This window comes from Helianthus annuus, chromosome 2, assembly GCF_002127325.2.
Source record: "Helianthus annuus cultivar XRQ/B chromosome 2, HanXRQr2.0-SUNRISE, whole genome shotgun sequence".
Classification (NCBI taxonomy): domain Eukaryota; kingdom Viridiplantae; phylum Streptophyta; class Magnoliopsida; order Asterales; family Asteraceae; genus Helianthus; species Helianthus annuus.
Genome location: NC_035434.2, coordinates 135,602,049 through 135,619,453, shown reverse-complemented (window position 1 = coordinate 135,619,453; position 17,405 = coordinate 135,602,049). Strand labels below are relative to the sequence as shown.

Here is a 17,405-nt window from a genome sequence, read left to right as displayed (position 1 = left end):
TGCACATTACTATGTCTCCCAGTTAGGTTCATTGACCTACTAGGGAGAAACGTCACTATTAGAGTTCATTGACCTAATAGTGGTATGACCATCGTCACCATTGTGACTTGTCACCATTGTGACAGAAAGCCAGATAAAAATAAGATATGAACCATTGTAATCGCTCTTATGCTGTAATTTATAACTATGAGTCATTTCCTAAAAACTGAATGAACTCACTCAGTATTTCCCCGCTGACAAAACCTTTTTCAAACATGTTTCAGGTAATCTGTTGTGAGCAAAGAAAAGTGCCAGGAAGCACTACCAGCTTAGAAAAGTGGCTCAGTGTAAATAAATAAAGAAACATGTTTTGGAAAATAAAGATTTCCATTGAAATCACATTATTGTAAATTACTAATGAGCAGTTTTAATACTAAAGATCCTGTTTTAAAAAGACTTCCGCTGTCGCCTAAATTAAATACCGCAGGATTTCTGTTCCGCGGCTCCTGAAACGGGTCAAACCGGGTCGGGGGCCGTGACACATAATAAGCTTTGATCTCATCCTTTGCTGTTTGTTCGTTATTTGTACCGTCTCCATTTGACACCACAAGCGATGCTTTGTCTGGACCTTTATTAATGTACTTAAACAAATATTTGATAGAACCCGCTTGATTGCACCATTCTACATTAATGTGAGCTTGGTATCTTTTCAAAAGAAGCGGATTATATGGAACGACACTTCTGTTGTCTAATTGAACTCTGGACTTGATAATGGTGTTTCCATTATCTCTTCTTCTGTATACAGGGAAACCTTCAGCATCGGTAATTGTTTCATTAATGAATTTTTTTGGAAATTTTTTTGAACATCTATTATCAACCATACAAGGACAATTGGGATTTGCATTTCCACATGGACCATGCATCATAAATTCGGATACAAGAGCATAAAGAGCGGGATCTTCAATCTTATCTGGTATCTCAGCAGAAATGAATTTGTCTACATGATCAACAGAGAGAAGCTTGGATTCAGGTTTCAAAAATATACAAATGTGAGCATGTGGCAATCCACGTTTTTGAAATTCAACAGTATAAACCGCTACAAAAAAACTAATGATATTAGAGAAACTGTAAAAATTTAATCATAAAATTAATCATAATATAATAATAATAATAACAATAATAATAATAATAATAATAATAATATTTAAATTGTATTTATACCTGCACTTAGTGCTCCAAACACTTTCTTGTCCTTCAAATCCTTTATAATTGAATCCAGTTTCATCTTAAACAAACGACATATAATATCTGGTCTGTCCTCTTGCTTAATAGAAGTATTTCGAAGGTATCGGATAATCTCTGGCCACTTAGGATTACATGTCACCGTAATGAAAAAATCAGGATATCCAAACCATTTGCATATAGCCATAGCATCTAGATAGTTTTGCTGCATATACCGAGAACCACCAGTAAAAGATGATGGTAGTACTAACCGTACCCCAGTATTAGATAGATCCTCTTTTCCTTCATTCTTAAATTTTTGAAGATTTGTGTATGTTTCAGACCTAAGATGTTTCTGTTGAAAACGGATATAATTAAGTCTTTCACTCTTGATCATGGTGTTAGGGCTGGATTTTCATTATAGGTGATCCTTATACGTGATCCTAACCAGTGATCCTTGTTTCTTTGGCAGACAGTGATCCTCAGCAGAACTTCAGGATCAGGATCATGGGACATTATGGTGATCCTCATACTAACGGCCACTTCCGCTTAATACAATATTGTTTTGCAGGAACATCTAGCAGGATATGCTCTAGACATCATGATCCAGGGACGCGTCTTCACAATTATGGCAAGAGCTTAATTGAAGAAAGACGTTGCACAGGATATGGAAACATGGCTTGATTCATGGGCAGCAATTTAGGCTAGATTATCTTTATTTCTAAAGGGGTAATGAGCTGATAATTAGTCCTTTTACCTAAAATAAGTCACCAACACTTGTATAAATACCACTCTTCCTCATTCGGAAGAACACACACGACATACAACGCAACTCTCACACACTTAGACACCAAAAGCAATAGTGATCCTTGTACTCAGCTCATTATCATCCAAAGTTGTAATCATATTTTTGTTATATTGAAGTTGGTGATCGGTAGTTGCCATCACCCGAGGTTTTTTATGCCGGAGATCATTCATTGATCAAGGGCTTTTTCCTCGTATAAATCATTGTGTCTTTGCATCTTTATCACTGAAGTGATCCTTTATTTTCATAGTTAACCAAGCATCATACCCCGTTTACATAAAGTTTGGTTACATTATCCTTGTGTGATTTTTGACCAAAACAGTTTGGCGCCCACCGTGGGGCAATTGGTGCTTCATTCATAAGAAAATCTTTTTTCGAAATCATTTCAAAGAGTTACATGGCTTCATCATTGAAGAACACGTCCACGGCGATGTCTGCGGTCACCTCATCACAGATCACCTTGCCTCCTCCACCGGCAGGATCTCAGAAAAATACTGAGAAGAGATCAACTCCCACTTTCTCTAAACCTCTATCTTCTTCTGCTATGAATTCTTCTATTCCCAATACTAGTGATGTATTTGCTTTAATTTTGCAGATGAAGGATCGTATGCAGCGGCAAGATGAAACTAACGAAAGGATCCTCAGGGAAATTGGAGATCTCAAAAGACAAAAGAAAGCGGCGGAGGATCATTCTCCACTGATGCCCAAATCCTTGAGCTTCGATACTCCAATGATCACTTCCCAGCCATCAGGGATCCCGGACGTGCAAATCATAGGGGAGTCAAGAGGATCACATCTTAACTCGGCAGCAATGACTCAGACATCAGGCTCACATTTTCAGCCAGTAGGATCCTATCCTCAGTACATGGGATCCTTCATGAATTCAGGAGCCTATCCGGGGGCACAGCAGTTTCGAGGATCCTACTTTGTTCCAGGATCATTCCAGGGCCAAGGATCCTCCTTTGTTCCAGGATCATCCCAGGTTCAAGGATCCTCCTTTGTTCCAGGATCATCCCAGGTTCAAGGATCCTCCTTTGTTCCAGGATCATCCCAGGTTCAAGGATCCTCCTTCGTTCCCGGATCATCCCAGACACCAGGATCCTTCCAGATACCAGGATCCCTAAAAAGTTTGCAAACAGGAAGTCTAGATGTCCATCAAGGGGACTTCATTCCAATGCAGACCATTGCTTCCACTGTTCCAGAATCCCAGCAATTTGGATTCCCTAACTTGAACCCAATGGGAGGTAACACTTTAAATAATTATCCTACCACTAACCATGGATTCATGCAGGATACAGGTACCAATCATGCTATGGCCAGGGAATTACAGAAACTAAAGGACATGATCTCAAGTGTCCCAGGGGTAGTCAAGTCTATCCCAGAGATTGCAGATGGGAGCCACAAGGTATCTCGCTTTGCACCACCAATTTGTGATGCAGAGGTACCCAAAAGGTTCCATATCCCTACCATGAAGCTGTATGATGGCACAACGGATCCAGAGGAGCATATAGCACAATACAGGGAAAGGATGGAAATCAATCCTATCCCAGAAAAGTTGAAGGAAGCATGCCTATGTAAAGGATTTGGATCCACTCTAACTGGATCGGCTCTTAAGTGGCTGCTAAGTCTTCCCCCCTACTCTATTACTTCATTTGCTAATTTAGTTAATTTATTCAATAACCAATTCTCTTGTAGTAGAAAATTTGAAAAATTAACTAGCGATCTGTACAGGATAACTCAAACTCATAATGAATCATTAAGGGATTATATAACTAAATTTAGTAAAGAATCCTTGGACATTCCCAACTTGGATATGGCTACGGCTGTTGAAGCCTTCAAAATGGGACTGCTTAAGGATTCATTATTCTATGATGATCTTGTTATGACACCATGCAGGAATTTAGATGAAGTAAGAACTCGAGCACTCAGGTTTATCCGGCTAGAGGATGACAAGAGGATCCAGGAAAGACAAGTGGGATCCTCAAAACCGGAGAAGCAAGGATCCTCCTTCAAGAGCAACAAATTCAAATCCTACCATAGGAATGAGAACAAGAATGTGCATGCTGTTGACCAGGAAGAGGATGATGAAGATTATCCTCCAATCTCAGAATATTGTTTCTCCGTTGATAATCATGAACTGATCCTTGCAATGCAGAATCTAGGTGAAAAAGCCAGATGGCCCAGGAAGAATGATAAACCATCCGGGACTAAGGATAAGTCCAAATGGTGTGCATACCATGAGGATTTCGGGCATCTAACTGAAGATTGCATAGCCTTAAGAAAAGAAATTGGATACCTGCTAAGCAAGGGGCATCTAAAAGAATTGTTGGGGAGAAAAAAGCAAAGGACCCAGGATCCTGAAAGGATCCCTGAAAAGGCTCCAGCACCTCCGGCAAACGCACAAGTGATTAACTTTATATCCGGAGGATCAGACATCTGTGGTACATCCTTTTCAGCGGCCAAAAGACATGCAAAAGAATCAAAAATGGATAATGGAGAAAGGCCTATTAGAACCTCAAGTGTCTCAGAAGGGAAGATGATAACATTTGATGAGGATGATCGCATTAACATTCAGGATCCTCACCATGATAGTTTAGTTATCACTCTCTTTATCTCTAACCATTTTGTCCGCAGGATCCTTATTGACGAAGGGAGCTCAGTGAACATTATCCAGCTTGATGTCTTGAAGAAGATGGGAATCCCAGAATCAGACATCACACCAAGATCCTCCGTGCTTGTAGGATTCAGTGGGGAAACGAAGAAAACTCTGGGGGACATCAAACTCCCAATCTACGTGGAAGGATTACATAATTACCAAAAATTTTGTGTTATTGACTGTTTATCTTGTTGCAACGTTATCCTTGGCAGGCCTTGGATACATGATATGAAAGCAGTCCCATCTACCTACCATCAATGTGTGAAGCTCCCTAGCCCATGGGGAATAATCAAGATCGATAGTGACCAGCAGGAGGCTAAGGATTGTTATACCTCATCTATGAAGCCAACCTCGAAGCCAAGGGAGCAATAGCAATTACAGTATCCTCCAAGGAATGTCTTGGAGGCAAGGGAACAAGATGTAGATGAAATCCTCTTGGATCCTAGTGATCCTGAATCAAAAATCTATATCGGATCAGGGATCCTTGGCAAGATGAAAGAAGACATAATATCCTTCCTCAAAAGAAGAAAATCTACCTTTGCTTGGAAACATGAAGATATGACAGGTATATCTAAGGATATTATTACTCACAAACTTGGCATTGACAGGTCTATCAAACCAATCCATCAAAAAAGGAGGAAGTTTGCACCAGAAAGGAATGCCATTATCCAAGAAGAAGTAGAGAGACTACTTCGAGCAGGTATGATCAGAGAGGTAAAATATCCTAAATGGTTAGCCAATGTGGTTGTTGTCCAAAAGAAAAACGGAAAGTGGAGGGTATGTGTCGACTTCACTGATCTGAACAAGGCATGTCCCAAGGATCCTTTCCCATTACCCCACATTGACTCCATGGTGGATGCAACAGCGGGGCATGAACTGTTGACCTTTATGGATGCATCATCTGGGTTCCAACAAATCCAGATGGAACCATCTGACCAAGAGGATACAGCCTTTATGACCCCAACCGGTTTATATTGTTATATTGCCATGCCTTTTGGACTAAGAAATGCAGGTGCAACATATCAAAGGCTGGTAAATATGATGTTCAAAGATCAAATTGGAAAAACTATGGAGGTGTACATAGATGATATGGTGGTCAAGTCAAAGAAAGCTGAGGATCACCTAAGGGACTTAGAAGAAGCATTCGATATCCTTGATAATTACAACATGAAACTTAATCCTTCAAAATGCCATTTTGGTGTTAAGGCAGGAAAGTTCTTAGGATACATGGTAACTCAGAGGGGCATTGAAGCAAGCCCGGAACAAATCAAAGCATTAGTAAATATCAAATCTCCTGCCAATGCCAAGGATGTTCAAAGACTGACAGGCAGGATAGCAGCTTTGAACAGGTTCATATCGAAATCCTCAGAAAAATGCAAAGAATTCTACGATATCCTAAGGAAGAATAAGAAGTTTGAATGGACTGAGAAGCATGAGAACGCTCTACAAGCCCTTAAAGAATATATGTCCTCAGCACCAGCATTAGCAAAACCGGAAAAAGGAGATGTGTTATCCTTATACCTGGCGGTATCCTCAACCGCTGTAAGTGCTGTCCTTGTCAAGGATCACGAAGGTACACAATATCCTATCTACTATGTAAGTAAAAGTCTACTTGATGCCGAATCCAGGTACTCACACCTCGAAAAACTTATTCTTGCATTAATCATGGCATCCACTAAGTTAAGGCATTATTTTGAAACCCATACTATTGTTGTTAAAACTAATTTTCCAATTAAGAATGTCCTCAGGAAACCGGAGATGTCAGGGAGAATGGCTAAGTGGGCAGTGAAGCTTAGTGCCCATGATATAAGATATGAACCAAGGACAGCCATTAAATCACAAGCCTTAGCCGACTTTGTGGCTGATTTCAGTAGTGATCTACAAAAAGAAGCAGAATTGGAGGTTCAGCAGCTGGATGAGACCAAGGATCCTTGGATACTACACACTGACGGATCCTCAAATATCAAAGGCACAGGGCTAGGGATCCTACTAAAATCGCCACAGGGGGACATAATACCCCACTCCATAGCCTGTGAGTTCCAAGCAACTAACAATGAGGCTGAGTATGAAGCCATAATTGCTGGCTTACAAATTGCTAAGGATATGGGGGTAAAGTATCTTAAAGTATATGTAGATTCATTATTGATCACTAATCACTTTAACGGATCCTATGCTGTTAAAGGTGAAAAACTAACCAAATATTTAGAGATAGTCAAAGAATTGGCACTCTCTTTTGTTTCTTTCAGCTTGACACAGGTACCAAGGGAGGAGAACACAGGGGCTGATGCATTGGCCAACCTAGGATCATCCTTGAAGATTCCAGAAGATATAAGTATCCCCATCATCCATATCCTGGCCCCTGCTATTGAAAATCAGGTGGCCATGGAAATAGAAGAGGATACTGCAATAATCCCTAGTGAAGAAGCCCAATCTTATTCAGGATCATGGATCTCACCAATCATGAGATACTTGCAACATGGGGAGATTCCGACGGGAGAAAATCCTAGAGCTTTCAGGATTAAGGTATCTCAATTTACAACTTTGAATAATGTATTATATAAGCGATCTCTTGCAGGACCATATTTGAGATGTATCGAGGATCCTGAAATCGAGGAAGTGTTGAAAGATTTCCATGAAGGAGATTGCGGAAACCACACTGGGGGCAGGGCATTATTCTCAAGGATCCTTAGAACAGGATACTACTGGCCAACCATGAAAAGGGATGCTGTAGAGTATGCTAAGAAATGTGATCCTTGCCAAAGGCATAGCAATATCCTCCATCAGCCAGCTGAATTTTTACACCCAATACCATCCTCTTGGCCATTCATGAGATGGGGAATGGATATAGTTGGCAAGCTCCCTAAAGCACCTGGTGGAAAAGTATTTATGCTTGCCATGACTGACTATTTTTCCAAGTGGATAGAAGCTGAAGCCTTCGCTCAAGTCAGAGAAAAGGAAGTCATATCCTTCATTAAAAGAAACATTATAACTAGATTTGGCATTCCCTCTGAAATTGTATGTGATAATGGCTCCCAATTCATTGGAAGCAGAACCACTAACTTTTGTGACAGTTGGGGAATCAAGATGATAACATCAACACCAGTTCATCCACAAGCCAATGGTCAAGCAGAATCATCCAACAAGATCATCATCAACAATCTGAAGAAGAAGCTAGGATCCAAGAAGGGGAAATGGGCAGAGGAGTTACCTTATGTGCTATGGGCTGATAGAACAACTCCCAAGAATGCCACTGGTCAAACACCTTTCTCTTTAGTATTTGGGGCGGAAGCAGTGATCCCAACAGAGATGGTGATCCCAACTGCTAGAACAATTGCTCGTGATCCTGAAGAAAATGCTGCAACCCTAGCTCAGGATTTGGATACTATTGAGGAAGTCAGGGATCTAGCTAGAATAAGGATGGCAAGCTACCAACAAAGAATGGCTGGTACCTACAACAAAAATGTCAGGATAAGGAAGTTCCAAGTCGGAGATATGGTGTTGAGAAAAGCATTTCAAAATACTATCAATCCTGCTGACGGGAAGCTAGCACCGAAATGGGAAGGTCCCTACTTGATTGAAGCTGAAGCAGGAAAGGGGGCATACAGGTTGCTAACCATGGAAGGAAACTTGTTGCCAAGAGCCTGGAATGTTGTTCACTTAAAGAAATATTTCATGTGAACATGATCCTCCGTGCACGTGATCCTTACAGTATCCTTAAAGGATCCCGGTGATATCAGTGATCCCTACTCTGGTAATATGCTTATCCTAGAAACTATTGCACTTTCTTATTTTTTACATAAGGATAAGGATCATGTATCCTTCATCCTCTACTCACAAACCATTTGAGTTATGATAGTTCAGGTATCTTCAGCAAATCGTCAAAGATCTCCAAAAGCACCGCAGATCCTTGGGTCTAACCCCAGTTATCCTTGGGATTATCCCCAGTTTCCGCCAGCAGCGCTCGATGATCCTGATATAGTTCACGTCTTTGGGACCAGTACCCACTTCCGGGGCTGACAACCTCATCGTACTGGCTATATTTAGGATCCTCCGTATAATGGTAGACGTACCATACATCCGTTCCTAAGGTTTCTAACGTTTTCACGTTAGCTAAGGTTTTGACATTTTCATGTCACTAAGTTTGGATAGTCGCCAGTAAGGGCCATACTCCAGTTTACATACGATCCTTTGGGCTTGTCCCCAGTGATCCTCCGGGATCATCCCCAGTTATCCTTTGGGCTTGTCCCCAGTGATCCTCCGGGATCATTCTCGGTTATCCTTTGGGCATGTCCCCAGTTGCTAATTTATCTCTTACATTGGCTTAGTCCCAAGATATGTTCCATCTTTCAGGTTCTCGAAGTTAAACAAATAAGGATCCTTAATCCTTATCATCCATTAAAGTTTTTACTTGTGGTTATCCCGATCGAAGGTTAGGATCCTAACTTGGATCCTCAGGTATGATCCTTGACTATTTTGATTATACTCTTTATCCTAACCAACCCTTATACTTTGGCAACCGAACCTATGATCCTTGAACTAAAACACTTTGAGAATCTTCAATATGAGGATATTTGATCTAGGATCATATCCTAAGTTTATTAAACACTTTTTCAACTCTTGTTATTTTAACAAATACAGCAATTGAGAAATAAGAGGATTATTGAAGGATAACAACACAAGATAAGTCAGAAAGATTAAAGTTATATTATTAACAAAAGGATCTTTAACCCTTTCAAAAAAGTTGTCAAAATTGCCAACCCACATTTCTACCAGCAAAACGTGGCCCGTCCACATGGGTTGGCAAAGGGTGTCCATTGTCTGTGCGGTCTTAGCATTTTGCAGGAAATAAAAGCGGCAGGATCACAAAGGTTTCATCCCCCAAACAGAGGATCCCTCCACCTTTTGCAATCCTACCTATTGTTCGAAGGATCCAGGATCCTTTACCCTAAAAACTATTGTTCGAAGATTACAGACCATAATTGTTTCAAACCATCAACAACCACAAAAAACCACTATCAAACCTAAAAAATTGGGCTCCGGCCTAGTCTCGAAATATCCATCATCGCCCAATCATGCAGCCTACACCTTCGCTGCTTCATCACCACCAGCATCTCCACCTTGATCCTTCTCAGCATCACCACCTTCCAGCATGGGGATCTCCTCAGCCTCATCCTCGTCCTCCAGGTCCGCCAGCCTTGCCTTCCAACCTTCAATGTCCCACGAGCTTTTGTCAAAGGTAGGATCCTGAGCCTCCTCAGCCATCTGAAGTTGTATCTTGTACATAGCAATTGCCGCGGAGACCTTAGCATCTTAGGTGATCTCCTGCTTCTCGTTATCCATATCGATCAACCTCTGAGCAGCCTCAGCCTTCATGACCCGGAGTTCCTTCTCAAGATCTCCTATCTTGAGATCCTTTAACACACCCATTTGCTGGAGATCGGCAATTTGGCTCTCCTGGTCCTCAACATGGCCAAGATAAGTCTCAATCTCGGCAAGTTTCTGCAAATAGGGAAATAAGGTAAGTTCAGAACCGGATGATCCTCGAAGAAACAGGATACACAAACAGGATATTCGAAACGGATGACCAACAGGGGCAGTGATCCTTACCTCATTCACGTAGTCAAGGAATTGCTGACGGAGGAGGGGAAATCCTTGGAGATCTTCAGAGGTTTTCCTCTTTTTTCCCTTGCCCCGGATAGACGCTTTGGGAGCTGATGCTGAAGGACTGGCAGCAGGAGCCTTCTTCTTTGAAGACGTAACATTGGCAAGATCACTTAACCCAAATTTAGAGGCAGATTTGACAGACCTGGCGGATTTTCCAGCACCTACACAATTCAGAAACAAGATAAGTTCCCTTGTCAAATTAAATACTCTTACATAAAACTTACTTTCTATGAGGATACTTACTTGACATTGTGGCAGATGCAGAGGATATCTCTTGAGAATCTTGGATAGTGACTTGGAAGCTTCTAACTTCAGGATCAAGCTTTTTAAAAGCTAGAACTCTCTCTTTTGCAGCAGGGCTTAATTTCAGATGAGCAATGGATATAGCTGCACAAGAAATAAAAAGAGATATTAGTGACCCTCATAATGTGAGACAGGGCTGATAGTGATCCTTCGAGGATCCTCTATCCTACCATGAGTGGCCCATTCTTTGGGCAGATCCTTCCCATCCGGGATGGAATCCCTTCTAACAAAGAAAAAACGACGCTTCCAGTTGGTATCATTCTTGGTGACCTTGAAGACAGGGTGATCCTCCCCGGCTTTCCGTTTCAGCAGATACCGGTAAGAGCCAAAAGTGGTAAGATCGTAAAACTCGGCCAACTCCGTCATCCCCAAATCAATCCCTCTCTGCTCAATGATCCTTTCGAAGGTATACAGAACCCTCCAGATCATCGGCATAGCTTGGATATAAGAGATGCCGGTTAAAGAAAAGAAGGATTGGGTGAAGGATGGAAAAGGATATGAATACCCTATGGTGAATGGAGTAGCAGGAAAAGCCACCCAGGTATCCGAAACAGAATCACTCAGAGGGGTAGGTGTGAAGGACTTGAAAACCGCATTCGCCGGGAAACAATGACGAATTCTGTCTATGTGAACATCAGTAAAACAACACCTCTCCGTAGGAGAATCCTTGATAATCCCCTGGCTTTTTAAGGGACTATCCTTCTTAGAATCCTTGTGTGGAGAATTCCGGAGCAACATGTTTATGACAAGACGGAAACAGAGTAGAAGCAAAAAACAGAGCAAAGGGAAGGAAGAAGGGAAAGAGAGAAGAAGAGGATACCTGATCAAGTCTTCGGTAGTGATTATAAAGGGAAGATACCTCGAATTTAAATACAGAATAATCCTAACCCTATCTCCTATTTATAATGATGATTTGCAGGGATTGTCACATCTGTGACGTAATTATCACAACGGCTAGTCCATGTGTAACGGCTAGTTATTCGGAATCGCCCGTTAGAGATAAGATCAAAACAAAATATAACTCGTCTATTTACAATTAACTCCTTATATTTTGGGGGCAATTGTTAGGGCTGGATTTTCATTATAGGTGATCCTTATACGTGATCCTAACCAGTGATCCTTGTTTCTTTGGCAGACAGTGATCCTCAGCAGAACTTCAGGATCAGGATCATGGGACATTATGGTGATCCTCATACTAACGGCCACTTCCGCTTAATACAATATTGTTTTGCAGGAACATCTAGCAGGATATGCTCTAGACATCATGATCCAGGGACGCGTCTTCACAATTATGGCAAGAGCTTAATTGAAGAAAGACGTTGCACAGGATATGGAAACATGGCTTGATTCATGGGCAGCAATTTAGGCTAGATTATCTTTATTTCTAAAGGGGTAATGAGCTGATAATTAGTCCTTTTACCTAAAATAAGTCACCAACACTTGTATAAATACCACTCTTCCTCATTCGGAAGAACACACACGACATACAACGCAACTCTCACACACTTAGACACCAAAAGCAATAGTGATCCTTGTACTCAGCTCATTATCATCCAAAGTTGTAATCATATTTTTGTTATATTGAAGTTGGTGATCGGTAGTTGCCATCACCCGAGGTTTTTTATGCCGGAGATCATTCATTGATCAAGGGCTTTTTCCTCGTATAAATCATTGTGTCTTTGCATCTTTATCACTGAAGTGATCCTTTATTTTCATAGTTAACCAAGCATCATACCCCGTTTACATAAAGTTTGGTTACATTATCCTTGTGTGATTTTTGACCAAAACACATGGTATATGCATCAACCAAAAATTGCTGGAACAATCTGCGAGCATTTAATATTAGCGAAAATGAAGTTGATCGATCTTGGATTCTATAAGCAAAGAATTCTCTCATTGTACACTTGGGACGAATTTTCTTTAAAGTACTTATACCATCCCTATGAGGAATGTCTATTCTATATCCGTCATCACCATTGGGAAAAAGAATTGGATACTGAAGTGCAAGATATGATGGATGAAGTTCACTTATTCGTTGAAGACCTTCAGTGTGAGACTCAACAACAATATCACGATGGTCAACTATTTCTTGGATACCCCCAACAATCAATGCAGCAACTTCAGAAGATGAAGGCAAGTTGTAAGTACGACCATCAAGATCTCTTTTGTAAATGATACGAAGTTTGAAGTTTTCATTAGGATTATCATTGAAGTGGTTTCTTGCTATTCTGTAACTTTTAACCAACTGATTATTATTATCCAGGAAGTCTTTTATAAACTTTATGAGATGAAGATCTATTTGCTTTAAATGCAAGTCGGACTTATTTGTGGAGTCACTGTGAATTAAGAAAAACGTGTTAAGTAAATATAGCACATAACATAACATCTATATATTGGTAAATTACAAAAACTAAAAAGAATAATAGTTGGTATGAAATACCTGAACAACTTATTTCGATTTGAAACTTCATTCTCAGTGTCATAAATATAAAGCTGGGAGAACTTTGGCTGTTTTCCAGGTCCAGGTACCAAACCACCTAATGAATGAAAATTCTGTCCACTTATACGAAATACATATGGTGCCCTACCACTATTGATGCTCGAATCTACTTTTCCACCCATGGATGTGAAGGCGAACATAGAATTATATCGACGAATATTCTTTAGAAAATACTTGCTGTTTTCATTAGAATTTGCAAATAGATCCTTGTATATTGAAGAAGGCTCTTTCAAATCCGGAAGCTCCACTTTTCCATAACCACAACATAAGCTATAGGTTAACTTACCCAATGTAATTCTCCCTTTACCACCTTCGTCAGTCCATAACAATGAATCACACATCTCACATTTAAGGCTTTGATTACCATGATCCAAATAATCTGACAAAAAACAAATTGATCACTCAATAATGAATAAATTAAGGAATACAGTTTATTTAACTAATAAATAAAGTACTAATTGTTTTGGTCAAAAATCACACAAGGATAATGTAACCAAACTTTATGTAAACGGGGCATGATGCTTGGTTAATTATGAAAATAAAGGATCACTTCTGTGATAAAAGATGCAAAGACACAATGATTTATACGAGGAAAAAGCCCTTGATCAATGAATGATCTCCGGCATAAAAAACCTCGGGTGATGGCAACTACCGATCACCAACTTCAATATAACAAAAATATGATTACAACTTCGGATAGTAATGAGCTGAGTACAAGGATCACTGAGTGTCTAAGTGTTTGAGAGTTGTGTCGTATGTCGTGTGTGTTCTTCCGAATGAGGAAGAGTGGTATTTATACATGTGTGGGTGACCTATTTTAGGTAAAATGACTAATTATCAGCTCATTACCCCTTTAGAAATAAAGATAATCTAGCCTAAATTGCTGCCCTTAGATCAAGCCAAGTTTCCATATCCGGTACAACGTCTATCTTCAATTTAGCTCTTGCCATAATTGTGAAAACGCGTTCCTTGATCATGATGCCTAGAGCATATCCTGCTAGATGTTCCTGCAAAATAATATTGTAGTAAGCGAAGGTGACCGTTAGTATAAGGATCACCATAACGTCCCATGATCCTGATCCTGAAGTCCGGCTGAGGATCACTGCCTGCCAAAGAAACAAGGATCACTGGTTAGGATCACGTATAAGGATCACTTATAGTAAAAATCCAGCCCTAACAATTGCCCCCAAAATATAAGGAGTTAATTGTAAATAGACGAGTTATATTTTGTTATGATCTTATCTCTAACGGGCGATTCCGGATAACTAGCCGTTACACATGGACTAGCCGTTGTGATAATTACGTCACAGATGTGACAATCCCTGCAAATCATCATTATAAATAGGAGATAGGGTCAGGATCAGTTTGTATTTAAATTCAAGATACACTCCCCTTATATTCTGCATCGAAGGTTGTTCAGGTATCCTCTTCTTCTCTCTTTCCCTTCTTCCTTTTCTTTACTCTGTTTTTTCTACTCCGTCTCTGTTTCTATTCCGTCACAAAATATGTTGCTCCGGAATTCTCCACACAAGGATTCCAAGAAGGATAGTCCCTTAAAAAGCCAGGGGATTATCAAGGACTCTCCTACGGAGAGGTGTTGCTTTAGTGATGCTTACGTAGACAAAATTCGTCACTGCTTTCCGGCGAATGCCGTTTTTAAATCCTTTGATCCTACTGCTTTGAGCGACTATATCTCGGATGTCTGGGTGGCTTTTCCTGCTACCCCGTTTGCTATAGGGTACTCGTATCCTTTTCCAGACTTTACCCAGTCTTTCTTTTCCTTAACCGGCATCTCTTACATCCAAGCTATGCCGATGATCTGGAGGGTTCTTTATACCTTCGAGAGGATCATCGAGCAGGAAGGGATTGATCTGGGGATGGCGGAGTTAGCTGAATTTTACGATCTCACCACCTTCGGTTCTCACCGATATTTGTTGAAACGGAAAGCTGGGGAGGATCACCCAATCTTCAAAGTTACTAAGAATGATACCAACTGGAAACGTCGGTTCTTCTTTGTTAAGAGGGATTCTATCCCGGATGGGAAGGATCTGCCCAAGGAATGGGCCACTCATGGTAGGGTATAGGATCCTCGAAGGATCACTATCAGTCCTGTCTCATACGATGAGGATCACTGATGTCTTTTTTCCTTTGTCTTTTATGCAGCTATTTCCATTGCTCGTCTGAAATTAACCCCTGCTGCAAAAGAGAGAGTGTTAGCTTTCAAAAAGCTTGATCCTGAAGTTAGAAGCTTCCAAATCACTATCCAAGATTCTCAAGAGATATCCTCTGCATCTGCCACAATGTCAAGTAAGTATCCTTACAGAAAATAAGTTTTATGTAAAAGTATTTAATTTAACATGGGTACTTATCTTGTTTTTGAATTGTGTAGGTGCTGGAAAATCTGCCAGGTCTGTTAAATCTGCTTCCAAGTTTGGGATAAGTGATCTTGCCAATGTCACATCTTCAAAGAAGAAGGCTCCTGCTGCCAGTCCTTCAGCATCAGCTCCCAAAGCGTCTATCCGGGGTAAGGGAAAAAAGAGAAAAACCTCTGAAGATCTCCAAGGATTTCCCCTCCTTCGTCAGCAATTCCTTGACTATGTGAATGAGGTAAGGATCACTGCCCCTGTAGGTTATCCGCCTAGCATATCCTGCTTTTCTTGAGGATCACCTGATCCTATGCTTATTTTTTTCTTCTCCTGTTGCAGAAACTTGCCGAGATTGAGACCTATCTTGGCCATGTTGAGGACCAAGAGAGCCAGATTGCTGACCTTCAACAAATGGGCGTGCTTAAGGATCTCAAGATAGGAGATCTTGAGAAGGAACTCCGGGTCATGAAGGCTGAGGCTGCTCAGAGGTTGATTGATATGGATAACGAGAAGCAGGAGATCACCCAAGATGCTAAGGTCTCCGCGGCAATTGCTATGTATAAGATACAACTTCAGATGGCCGAGGAGGCTCAGGATCCTACCTTTGACAAAAGCTCGTGGGATGTTGAAGGTTGGAAGGCAAGGCTGGCAGACCTGGAGGACGAGGATGAGGCTGAGGAGATCCCCATGCTGGAAGGTGGTGATGCTGAGAAGGATCAAGGTGGAGATGCTGGTGGTGATGAAGCAGCGAAGGTGTAGGCTGCATGATTGGGCGATGATGGATATTTCGAGACTAGGCCGGAGCCCAATTTTTTAGGATTGGTAGTGGTTTTTTGTGGTTGTTGATGTTTGAAACAATTATGGTCTGTAATCTCTGAACAATAGTTTCTTAGGGTTAAGGATCCTGGATCCTTTGGACAATGGGTAGGATTGCAAAAGGTGGAGGGATCCTCTGTTTGGGGGATGAAGCCTTTGTGATCCTGCCGCTTTTATTTCCTGCACAATGCTAAGACCGCATAGACAATGGACACCCTTTGCCAACCCATGTGGACGGGCCACGTTTTGCTGGTAGAAATGTGGGTTGGCAATTTTGACAACTTTTTGAAAGGGTTAATGATCCTTTTGTTTAATAATATAACTTAACTTTTCTGGCTTATTTTGTGTTGTTATCCTTCAATAATCCTCTTATTTCTTAATTGCTATATTTGTTAAAATAACAAGAGTTGACAAAGTGTTTAATAAACTTAGGATATGATCCTGGATCAAATATCCTTATATTGAAAATTCTCAAAGTGTTTTAGTTCAAGGATCATAGGTTCGGTTGTCAAAGTATAAGGGTTGGTTAGGATAAAGAGTATAATCAAAAATAGTCAAGGATCATACCTGAGGATCCACGTTAGGATCCTAACCTTCAATCAAGACAATCATAGATAAGATTTTGATAGTTAATAAGGATTAAGGACCCTTATATGTTTAGACTTCCAAAACCTGAAAAGTGAGATATAACTTGGGACTAAGCCAATGTAAAAGATAAATTAGTAACTGGGGACATGCCCAAAGTATAACTGAGAATGATCCCAGAGGATCACTGGGGACAAGCCCATAGGATAACTGGGGACAAGCCCAAAGGATAACTGGGGACAAGCCCAAAGGATCGTATGTAAACTGGAGTATGGCCCTTTCTGGCAACTATCCAAACTTAGTGACATGAAAATGTCAAAACCTTAGCTAACGTGAAAACGTTAGAAACCTTAGGAACGGATGTATGGTGCGTCCACCATTATACGTAGGATCCTAAATATAGCCAGTACAATGAGGTTGTCAGCCCCGAAAGTGGGTACTGGTCCCAAAGACGTGAACTATACCAGGATCATCGTGCGCTGCTGGCGGAAACTGGGGATAATCCCAAGG

The 17,405-nt window shown here is 40.8% G+C and overlaps 1 protein-coding gene across 1 annotated transcript in view; it reads right to left on the bottom strand.

The window, feature by feature from the left end:
- LOC110883025 overlaps positions 1–17,405 on the bottom strand; it is a 32,962-nt gene that overhangs the window by 7,362 nt on the left and 8,195 nt on the right. The window contains exons 4-7 of the mRNA XM_035982249.1: positions 13,069–13,507; positions 12,564–12,964; positions 1,201–1,503; positions 502–1,075 (exon numbers count right to left, since the gene is read on the bottom strand). Of these exons, the coding sequence (XP_035838142.1) occupies positions 502–1,075; positions 1,201–1,503; positions 12,564–12,964; positions 13,069–13,507 (1,717 nt within the window). The remainder of the gene's footprint in view (positions 1–501; positions 1,076–1,200; positions 1,504–12,563; positions 12,965–13,068; positions 13,508–17,405) is intronic.